Source organism: Gymnoscopelus braueri (genome assembly GCF_963280865.1).
Source record: "Gymnoscopelus braueri genome assembly, chromosome: 16".
NCBI lineage: Eukaryota > Metazoa > Chordata > Actinopteri > Myctophiformes > Myctophidae > Gymnoscopelus > Gymnoscopelus braueri.
The window spans coordinates 40,814,236-40,826,739 of NC_137616.1; the positions used below are offsets into that span (position 1 = coordinate 40,814,236).

The window sequence follows — 12,504 nt, forward strand, 5'->3', positions numbered from 1 at the left end:
TCTCTCTCTCTCTCTCTCTCTCTCTCTCCTCTCTCTCTCTCTCTCTCTCTCTCTCTCTCTCTCTCTCTCTCTCTCTCTCTCTCTCTCTCTCTCTCTCTCTCTCTCTCTCTCTCTCTCTCTCTACTCTCTCTCTCTCTCTCTCTCTCTCTCTCTGACTTTGTCTCAATTCATTATCGTCTTGCCTGTTTATCCTCATTCTCGGTACTGGAGTCTAATTACAGAGAACAACAAGAACTACTAATAAGGCTTGGTCAACTCCCAAAGTGTCGAGTGTTACACAAGACAATCAGCCAAACATTTAGCTAAACAGCTATTTGTCTGGTGGTAAAAAACCCTCCCAACCCTGTGGTCCATCAAATTAATTTTCCTCTCATCCTGCGTGGGTGAGAGAAAAGATAGAGTTCCATCGGGGGATTCTCCCTGGCAGCCTTATGTGTTGACTATGGAAAAATGATTAACAAGTCCATTATGTATAGTGAAAATATGACACCATCGACAAGGGAGTAGGGAGAGGAACTATGAGTCCCACTGTGGTTTAAGTTTCCCTCACTGGCTCTGCTCACTGAGAGGATATTGGGTTATGGTTACTTAACAGAGGCACATGATGCGCGCGCGCACGCACGCACGCACACAGACACACACGCACGCACACACACACAGTCCTAAAGCTCTGGCACGCTTAAGGCTATGCAATATACACACATGCAAGTATAAACACACACACATACTTCAAAGGGTCGGATGTGTTGACTGCTGGGAACAGATTAGTGCATGCATGCTACCGAGAGGAGAGGAGAGGAGAGGAGAGGAGAGGGACATCCTGAGAGTGTGATAGTAATGATACTCTCTGGAGCTCCTGTAAAAAGCCTGCCTCAAGGGGACAGCTGTGTGCGCGTGCATGTATACTGTATCTGTGCGTGTGCGTGCCTTTGCATATTTCCATCTGTGTCCAGGGAGTCGTCTAATTGGCTCTGGTCCATCTATAAAAAGGAGTCAAACATGGCCGTGGGGTCCCAACTGTTTCATTAACTTCTCCTTACTGCTCGTCATGATTGTACCAAAGGCTCATTGGTTTGCCCCAGCCACTGCCACTTTTTCACCAGAAGAATGCCGTGGTTTCTCCTTTGTTGCAAGTTATCAGTTTGTGTTCGAACAAGTTAAAAGCCTCGGTAGTGAACGCTCCAGTGAATAAAGGCAACCGATTCCAACAAAGCCTTTAACCCATTAATACCTGGGACGCATCTGTGTCACTTTTAGATTTCTTTAGGCTATTCAAAAATAGCAGATATACAAGCTCATAGCGCGGCACCGAGTGCCGCGCTACGAGCTTGTAGATCTGCTATTTTTGAAAAATCGTGAAAAAAATTTTTTTTAATTTTTTTCAAAAAACTGTTAGGATTTAGATTTTTTTAAAGAATCGCCTCAGGTCTTAATGGGTTAAACTTGCCATGGACGGCAGTGGTACAGGTGTAGGTACGGCTCTCCTCCAGGACAATGAGGAGGGAATAGAATAGAATGCTTGTTGATGAATTTAATGCACGTAGCCGTGTTGAGGCTGAGCAAAACTTTAAAGCACAAACTTTGTATTTCGCCAACAGCGTTGTCTGATCCTTTCTCATCTCCTTCAGTTTAAAAAAAGTTTTTAAAACTTTTAAAAGTGGAGCAAAAAAATGAGCTGTGAGGGGATTGAATAACCTCCTTTAGACAGATTTGGTAACAGTCTCAATCAACATGATGCACACGTATACTGATTTATTCAAAGCCAGAATACATGAGATTCGGGCTAAAAGCACATCACAGAACTTTCACAGACCTCAAAGTAGGGTTCAGGGACCTTCAGGGTTCCTTGAAGGGGGTTCCAAATGGACACGTACAGGTCTGTAACTCTCAGAGTTATGGGAGGAGGACCTTGAACTTGATTGAAACGTTTGAGAACCATTGAGCTAAGTCATAACTGGTGAGGTAGCGGTCGTTTCTGTTCTTTCATAAGTATGTGCGGTAGACGATATAGGGTATCTTGACTGACGGGGCAGGGATTTGCAAAACAGCTCGTCTTTTGAGAGCCAGCTGGCTCAGAAAGTGCAAACAAAATCTGGTGTCTCTCTGGAGAGAGAAAAAAAATTGTCAGCGTTATGCATGCTTACTCACGATGAGTAGGCATGATTCTTAAATGAATGGATTTCCCGCTATCCCTAGCGTGCGCACACGCACGCACACACACACACACACACGCACACACAGATTATTCTACTTGAGTGATTTTAAGCCACTCTGGATGAGAGCATCAGTTTAACCCATTAAGACCTGAAACGCATCCGTGTCATTTTTTTATTTGAGCTAAAACGCATTATTTTACACTTTGACTATTAAAAAATAGCAGATATACAAGCTCATAGCGCAGCACCGAGTGCCGCGCTACGAGCTTGTAGATCTGCTATTTTTGAAAAAGTCGAGAAAATGTGTGCAAATCTTTGAATATATCTATTTTTTAAAGCGAACATTTGTAACTCAAATCTTTGCTTCTGGGGGTCCCTGGAACAAAATATGTTGAGATGGGGGTCCGTGGGCAAATACATATATTTTGGGGGGTCCTTGGCAATTATGAAAAAGTTTATTTTAAGACATTATTGTGTAGAATCTGCTTCAGGTCTTAACGGGTTAATGTCTAAGATGCAAAGGCAGCTGAACAGATGGCTAGACTGCCTCAAGATGTACTCAAGCACCAGTGACTTGGTGAAATGTGCACAACAATCTGGATATGCTCCATGGCTCAGTTTAGACACCCATTCAGTGACACACACAGGGCTAAAATGGTCTGTATTTATGATGGCGTCTGATGGCCTTGAATGTGTATACAAACTAAAGTCTACGTTTTCTGAAGATAATTACATGAAGACTGACTTTTCATGACTCCATAATTATTGATTTGTGGATGGTTTGTAGGTCTGCTATTTTTTAACCACTTAATAAAACTATTTGGTTGACTGGGATCCCCCAGGGGTCTGTATTTGGCCCACTGCTTTATCCCTCTACACCAAGAACGGAAGCCTGAAAGAGGAATCAGTACCAGAGCAACCACTCGAGGAGATTGTGAAGTGCCGCACCGGCAAACAACCTTCGGTCAAAATGTCCTCTCAGTACAGGGTTGTGTAGCATGGAATGGCCTTCCTCTACATATAAGGGATTGTGCTACATTTCCATCTTTTAAATTCAATGTGAAAAGATGGTTGCTTGAAAACCAAAGCTGCAACCATTTGTGATCATATTTTAGGCTATGTGATGTAATGTAATTGTACTTCACCGTTTGTCTGTTTTGTGTGAGGACTGCGGATGAAAATTAGCATCTTTGCTAAATCCGGTGTATTTACGTTCATGTGACGTTCATTAATATGCTCTGTCCTGTCTAAATAAACAAATAAAGTAAAGTAAGCTTTTTTTTCACTCTACAACAAGCTTGCAGATCTGCTATTTTCAACGAAGGTTCACCTATAGGGACACTAGGGTTCATGTGGTTAACACATACAGTACATACTAGCAATTATGTAGTATAGGTTGTCTCTTGTTGAAAACATATTCCTTTCACAGCTTGTGCTTTAATCTTGGTACCGTAGGTAAATGAGATTGTGGGATGGTGACAGGCAGCCACAGAAACACTGACATTTCTGACCACCGTTGTCTATAGCTAGCTACAGACTTTACAGGCAAAAGTTTGTTTGTTTGTGCCTTTGCAAAAAAAAGACATGTCTCAGTAGAACTCCTGTTTATATTTAAATAATGGATATTTTTCTTCTTTGTTTTATTCATGAAGAAAGCACTTTTGTTTTCCAATGAATGCTGACTTTCTCGCCCCTATTTTTTAGATTCAGATTCAAAACAAAACGTACCGACAGCTTTGTGTGACTGTGAGCTCTCGTTAACGTCGTATGTGTGTCCTGTGGTGTTTGACAATGTGTTTATCTTATCTAGTTTTTCATTGATTTTACCCCCACTGCAGTGAAGCCACAGACACATTCAAAAATAAAAGTTTATTTTCATTTCAAATGTATTTTCCCAGCAGCATGTCTTGAGGCTTAATGTTTGTCTTTTTCTTCATTTCATTGAGCACTATTTAAAAAGCACTTGAACTAAGTGTGCTCCTGATGATCACCCAGGGGAACACCCATTCATTTAAATCCTGTTATGTGATAGGGGCACTACACTAGGTTCCTCTTCTTTCTCTCTTCGCCAGAAAATGACAAAATGCTGATCTACATTAAACATGAGTTGCATAACGGCTGAAACCATCCAGGTCGCATTAATTTAAAAAAAATCATGTGTCTTTTGACACGTGAAAATGTGAATGCACGTGACCGGGATGGTTTAACCCATTAAGAAATGAGGTTGATTCTTAAAAATGTTTTCTAAATCCTAAAAGTTTTCTTTTTTTAAATAAAAAAATAAAAAATGTATCACATTAAAAAAAAATGATTTTTCAAAAATAGCAGATCTACAAGCTCATAGCGCGGCACTCTGTGCTGCGCTATGAGCTTGTAGATCTGCTATTTTTGAATAGCAGATCTATAGCAGATAGAAAGAAAGCTAAAGTGACACAGATGCGTTCCAGGTCTTAATGGTTTAACAGGCTAGCTGATACCCATGTCATGAAAACAATCAATCTAATATTGGCCGATATATATATATGGGCCAGACTGGTCGGGCTCAGACTCAAGAGAACCCTGGCTCTGGCACCGAGATCTAAAGACCTGTGGAGAACATACTGTACAGGACTGATGGTTCCTGGTGCTGCCTGGAACACTACATCTGTCTACCTGTTTGATAGTCACACACACACACACACACACACACACACACACACACACACACACACACACACACACACACACACACACACACACACACACACACACACACACACACCTTGCATATTGTCTCTGTCGGTTGGAAACCTTATATGTCCAAAAACTTTTCAGGATTCAAAAATAAATAAATAGCAGAAGTAGTAGATCGACAAGCTCGAAACGCGGTAGATCTGCTACTTTTGATGCTTTTGTGTGACGCTGTAGTATGATCACAAGTAGGGTGTTAATTTACGGAAACATTATGGAGATAAGAGGTTTCTGCCCCAGCAACAGCGATATGTCTCCCACGGGTCTGACTCTGATTGACATGTCTTATTTGGAGTCCATCAGCCACAGGGGACAAAGTGGTGATGAGCATGGTTCCTCTCCTGCTGCGCTCCTAATCCCAAAGGATCTCTCTGTCATCTCTCTCTCTCTCTATCTCATACATCCTGTCAAAGATGAATTGATAAAGAGGCCTCGACTAGACACTGTGTATGTATGCTCACTATGGCTGCAATCATTGATTAATCAATGACATGAATAATCACATGAATAATCACGATGCTTGAGAGAAGATAATTGTCTGAAAAGAGGAAGTGTGTGTGTAACGAGTTGGTAGCTGGAGGGAAACCCCTGCCCCCCCGAGAAAGGTCATGACCTTTCTGCCTTACTGCAAACACAATAGGCAAATGTCAAGGCTTTTAGAGAGCCTGGTGATATGACGCTGTGTGTGTGTGTGTGTGTGTGTGTGTGTGTGTGTGTGTGTGTGTGTGTGTGTGTGTGTGTGTAGGCCTGTAGGGGCGTTCCACTGGGGATGAAAAAGATATATTGATTGACGATTGTACTGACTGACTGACTCTCACTAGAATATGAGTTTTTTTTTTTTTTTAAGATATCTTTTGGGCCTTTTCCGCCTTTATACAGTAGACTGACAGGAAATGGGGAGAGAGAGAGATTGGGGAGTGACATGCAGCAAAGGTCGTGACACACGTGCCTGGACCGCTGCGCCAGCCGTCCGGGCCAGAATTAAGTTCATTTAACCATTTAAGACCTGAAGCCGATTATACAAAATGTCTTCTAAATCCCAACAGTTTTCTGAAAAAAATTCTATATCAGTGGTGCTCATACTTTTTCATCTCAAGGACCCCCAAAATGATATGTATTTGGCCGTGAACCCCCATCTCAAAATCTTTTGTTCCAGGGGCCCCCAGAAGCAAAGATTTGAGTTAAAAATGTTCACTTTAAACAATAGATATTCAAAGATTTGCACACATTTTCATGATTTTTCATAAATAGCAGATCTACAAGCTCACAGCTGTGAGCTTGTAGATCTGCAACTAGCAACTACCTTGGTCTGGTTGTTCCGAAGCTTCTATTGCACTGCCACAGTCTGTACAGCAGTTAATACGGCATGTTAGGAAAGTAAGCAGCCTTGGGAACGGTTTCCAGAGGTCAGGAGCCTCTGTCCTGCTTCCTTATAGAGCTAGGCAGCTCGATGTAAATGTACAGCATGTATGTTACAGGGACTTACCCCCCCGATCCAACCCTAGATGCTGCGTGCCAAGCAGGGAGAGGCACTGACTGGATATCCACGTTTTAATAGTTTTTGGTATATGACTCTGCCGGGGATTGAACCCCCGACCTCGTCCCAGTCGAGGCTGGGAGGTCTTCCCAGTCTCAGGGCAGACAGTCTAAACCACAAGGCCACCGAGCCTGCTATGTCAGTAGCAAAGAAAATAATTCTCAAGATATGGAATTGGCTTGTTTCGTCAGATGATTTAGGGCAGGGGTCTTCAACAAGGGGGTCCGGGACCCCTAGGGGGATCCTCGGAGATTAGTGCTGCACGATTAATCGAAAAAAGATCGTGATCTCGATTCAGACACCTATGCGATCTCAATTTTAAATTATGACGATTTTTTTTTTTTGCTTAATATTTTTATATTTACAAGAGAATTGTGTGAGAATCGTGTGAGAATCGTGATCTCAATTCTTATGAAGGAAAATCGTGATTCACATTTGAGCAAGAATCGTGCAGCACTATCGGAGATACTGCAGTGGGGCTGCCAAATGGTTGTGTGATAGGAACTTTTTATTATTTCATTAACCACTTGAACCCTCGCATCCCTAATTTGGGAGGAATATTAGCTGAAAATATAGCAAATCAAGGTCTATTTTCGGCGAAGAGGTTTGGTGTGTACAGGGGGAATAAAGAGCAGACCAAGGTTCAAACATTTTCCTAAAATAGCAGAAATAGTTGCTCTACAAGCATACAACGCGTCACTTTGTGATGCGTTGTAAGCTTGTAGATCAACTATTTCTACTCTTTTGAAAATTCTTAAATATGTCAGTAATTTCTTTGTACATTTCAGTTATTTGTCATATCTGCCCCTGTGCAATGTTTGATTACAAAGCCTAAAAGGCAAACAGAACTTAAGTTCCTATTCATATGTTCCAATGTTCAATCAATGCCAAACACACAATTCAATCGCTAATCGCAATTATTTGTGTGACAATTAATCGTCAACTTAAAAGTAAATGGTGCATTTATATAGCACTTTTATCCAAAGCGCTTTACATTGATTGTGCCATTAACCCATTCACACACACATTCACACACCGATGGCGGAGGAAACCATGCAAGGCACCAACCTGCTCATCGGGAGCAATTACGGGTTCAGCGTCTTGCTCAAGGACACTTCCACACTAACTCGAGGGGAGCGCCCCAGCCCGGGATCGAACTGAGCACCTTGCGGTTTTCCAGTTCACTCTACCCCTGAGCCACTGCCGCCCCCAAAAGTTTAATCGTGACAGCCCTGTCATAGGGATGGCACCCTGGGACTGTGTGTGTGTGCCTAACCAGATTCTATTGCAGTGCTGGTTTGGAGGGTGGAGTCGGAGATGATCAGTGGAAGGGGAGACACCTGGCCATTGTCTCCTGTCAGGCACTATAGACCATATTCACACGGCGGCCATATTGCCATTAAGTCAATAGACCATATTCACACAGCGGCCATATTGGAATTTAACATTGAAAGTGCCGCCACCCGGGGTGGCTACTTTCATTGACTTCATAGAAACATGGCCGCTGTGTGAATATGGTCTATGAAATGCCACCCCAGTTGCCACCCCAGTTGCCACAGCAACGCGATGTTAAATTCTAAAATGGCCACCGTGTGAATATGGACTATAAAACACCTGATCTACAATGTGCTGTCTCTTCAGTCCTCCTCCACACCGAAGAGCACCTTTGCTTAAGTTGCCTTTATTTTATCCTTAGTTGAAGTAGTAGGCAGTAGTTTTCCTGCCTTTTATGATTTGGAAACTCAATTCATTGCTTTTGGCCTGCCTCCGTGTTGTTTCCCCTTTTTTGTTATGGCCTTGGAGCCAGTACTAAGAGTACTTCCTGTGGAAGCTGGAAGTATATAATGGGGGGTTTGTTTTGTGGGTTTGTTTGTAGATGTCTTTGTTTGTGTGATGGAAAAAAAGACTTGTAAATGTCAATATTAGATAGATAAAGCAAAGGTAAAGCAAAGGTAAAAGTGATTATTTTGTGTCCATCATCATGTTCAATCAATTGCCCGGTTCCTATTTAAAGCCACTGTCATTTCCATTCCCTGTCATGCCTTTAATGACATATAAGGCATGGATTTGTTATTTTCCTCCCAAATGGAAAACATGAAAGAAAAGAAAAACCGTGTCTGCCTATATACTATGTTATTTGTTTTTTCCATCACAAGCTGTCTGCAAATCAAGTTCCCCCCCCCCCCCCCGGACAGGAAGATAAAGGGATGAACTGAAGGGGAAATGGAAAGAAAATGAATTCAAATTGCAGCTCACCGACTCGAGCTGGTCCATGAGTTTGATCAGGAACTTTCTGCATTCTGGTGATTTACTGTCCAGCTTCATTCCCGTTTGCATCGCATACAGACGACCTGCAGAGGAGAGGAGATGAGTTTAGACCAGCGGTTCTCAACCAGTGGTCCTGGGACCACCAGTGGTCCCTGAGGGGGTTCCAGGTGGTCCCCAGCTAAATGATGGAGAGTTGGTAACCAAAATGGACCCTTACTTATAGATGTTTAACTCTTGAGAGTGTAAAATGAAACCAAATGGACCCTTATAGATGTTTTATTGTAAAACATCTGCATTACTTAATTTAGAAGATTTTTTTTTTTATCAACGTGTGCCTGTTATCTCTCCTAATGGTACCCACATCAACACAGCATGGAATTGTGGACAAAATCTTATCCAACGGTAACAAAATATTCTAAGTTTTGGGTTCTGAGAGTCTAAATCTCATCAAATGGTGGTTTTGTGGCTCAAATGCCGAATAAATAATGGACCTTGATATGAAAAAGGTTGAAAACCACTGGTTTAGAGTAGACTATTAAAACCACATCCATGTCACTTTAGATTTTAGCAATATAACATTTTTAACATAAGTTTTTCCTGCTATTATTTTTTTCCGCGGCCAAATACATATCATTTTGGGGGTCCTCGGCACCAAAAAGTTTGAGAACTACTGATTTAGAAGGCATTGGTAGAATTGGCCTCAGGTCTTAATGGGTTAAGAGCCCAGAATAAAACATAACTTTACTCAATAAGGCAATTAATTGTGTATTTATTCCCCTTCAGAGGAATCCTGCCACAAGCCTCATTAAGGCACATACATCATGCATCATGTTTCACCAGCTGCACAATCAATGACGACCGCTAAGAAAGCCACATAAAATACTTTAATAAATTAATTTAAAATCATTAAAAATGTAAGGTTCAAGGGGACTCTTGACAAGCTAATGTCACATCTTACTTTTTCTCTCTGATCGATTGCAAAGAGAAAAAACAACACTCTCACACACACACAACGTCAAGTGGAAGAAATGAGTTGGAGCACCTTATGCACAACATGGCCATACAGGGCAGCTGCTCTGACAAAACTCCAAATCCCACAATCCCACACCTGTCAATTACTGCAGTGGAGAGTTTCCACTGGAGAGACCTTTCAGCTAAATCTACAGCTGGAAGACCAAGTTTAGAGCCAAGGGCCTGGAAGGAAGACTGACTGACTGACTGTTACAAGTAAAAGTCCGGAATTCAAAATGTACTTGAGTACAGTACTTGAGTAAATGTAATTAGTTACTTTCCACCACTGCTGACTGACTGACTGACTGACTGGCTGAGGACAGAGCTGAGGAACAATAAATATGCTGAGTTGGATACGAAGGTTAATGATAATGAACACATAAGAGCTTAAACCTTTTATAGGTAGCAGTGGCTGCCAATTTGTGGTTCCATAAGTCGAAAGCCCATTCATTTTTCCCATAGAGATTTCCGAAGATATTTATATAAATTATTTTAAGCCTGGGACCAAGCCATCCAGGCTCCTGGTGAATCATGGCCATAAAACATTTGATTATGTGAAGAAAAAATAATAATTGAATATTTAATTATATGATATAATATATTTAAAATACCCTTTGTTTTACGGTTTTCAAATATTTTAGTTTTATGGTCATGAATCACCAGGAGCCTGGATGGCTTAAAATAATGTATATAAATATCTTTGAAAATTAAAGAGAAAAGATTTAGCAGCAGAACAGCAATGTCAGTCTAGTCTGTCTGCGAGTTGACTTGACAGTCTGGACAGAGCAATCAGGCATTACATTTACTTTGACTCGGTTCCACGGATAAATATTGTGAAAATAGCCGAACTGACGATCGGCTATTTTTACAATGTTTGGCTCTTTCTTACGTAATATTTGACAAGTTTGCCAATTTGGTATTAAAAAGGTCTTAAAAGTCCTTAAATTGTAACTTTATATAAATGTGCAGATACCCAACAGTATCTTGGTTTGTTTACTGTTGAGTGAGAAAACAATGTTGCACATTTAAAAGCTAATCATCTGGGGACCCCCCAAAATAATTTGGGGACCCCCCCCCCCAGTTTGGGAACCATTGGTCTAGTCTGTCTGAGAGTTGACAGTATGGACAGAGCAATCATGCAGAAATCCAGTCTCTGGTACTCTGTGTAGTCCAAAACGGATTGAGAATGACACAGCAGACACATTCCCACTCTATCTGGACTCTATCAGCCCTAAGTATGAGTAGTGTCTGTGCGTAATGCTCTCCTTCCCATGAATGCACACACACACACACACACACACTATGAGATTGCTAGAAGCCCATTGTGGCTGCACAATATTGAGACAAGCGAACGGATATTAACAGCAACGTTTCATATGTTACCAGCCAACTTTAGATGTATTTATTTTTATAATAGAACATGGCAGAGGTTTCCAGCCGAAGTGGACGCAGAACAGACAAACTCTCCGAATGCAGTTATTTTATCAATATGAAGCTAATGCTAATTACCCACCCTGATCAGATGAATGGCACTCACAATGACTTTGAGATGATGGACACTGGACACTACTATTCAGAGCTAATTATAAGACCCACAGTATAATGGTGGACACCATCCAGAAATAATTAGCAGCCAGTAATATAGATCTATTCCCATCAACTTCAGCAGCAATGTGCATAAGTTGAGTTGGTGGCAAAGTTGGAATATTTGGATATTTCTTCGTTGGGTGGGCATCCATCGATTTATTAATTGATGTAATACTTTATTAACAGTTTGCAAAGACAAGCACAGGGAAGTACAGTTCAACACAATGTCTGTTACGAGGATTTTAAACCCAAGAAAGCACTATGGTTTGTTTCCATTGGGGTCCTTTGTACTCAATTCATTGAAACATTTAACGACAGGCAAATAAATCCATCTACATTTTTATTTGAGTTCAATAATTCTTTAAAAGAAATGGCTGTACAGATCTTCACCAGAAGGTGGCGGTAAGCAATCGGATCACCACCAGGATCAGTCCCGTCTACAATTTTGACCCGACATCCGCGAAACACCACTAACCCGGAAGTTACTGCATGGTTGGGCCACACCATGGAAGAACTGGATGTGGCAGCCCATTCATTTCAATGAAACTTACTCACCCAGCACATAATACCTCAAGCAGACAGCAGCCTTCTGGGTGTCTGGCTCACCATATAGTCTTTATGTCTTTATCGTTATGCGTCACGGACATCATTAACTGTCTAACACGACTGAACTCATCAGTCTGCGAGCAAGTTGTCGGGTATGAGCGAGCCAAGGCTGGCTTGTTGGAGGACATGCGGCTATGCATTCTTATGGAATAAGCCTGCGTTACTGTTATCACATTTAGACCTGTTACGCCTACATGTTGTTGATACCTTTCATGCTGGGAACGCCTCGGTGTCATTTTAGTCGTTGCTATTATTATAGCATATCGTTGTTGTCGGGCAGAAACCTTTTATCTCCATATTGTAACTTGTGGGGTTTTGTCGTAAATGAATACCGTTCTTGATCACACTACAGCATCACAAAAAAGCATCAAAAGTTGCAGATATGCAAGCTCAAAAGTGGGGCAAAGTGGCGCGTTTTGAGCTTGTAGATCTGCTAATTTTGCTCATTTAGAATTTGAATCCTGAAAAGTAACAGTTTTGGACATAATATGAGGTTTCCACCCGACAAGAGACGATATACAGCATTAACAGCAATATAATTCTTCTTTTCTTTTTTTTCAGAAAACTTAGGTAGGCTTCAGGAGGCATTTTTTGAATCGGCCTCAGGTC

General features: G+C 41.5%; 1 protein-coding gene across 1 annotated transcript in view; it reads right to left on the reverse strand.

Annotated features, from left to right (window-relative positions):
* Positions 1-12,504, reverse strand: part of vta1 (vesicle (multivesicular body) trafficking 1) — a 142,777-nt gene that overhangs the window by 85,369 nt on the left and 44,904 nt on the right. Inside the window, exon 2 of the mRNA XM_080454182.1 lies at positions 8,680-8,774. Within this exon, the coding sequence (XP_080310308.1) occupies positions 8,680-8,774 (95 nt within the window). The remainder of the gene's footprint in view (positions 1-8,679; positions 8,775-12,504) is intronic.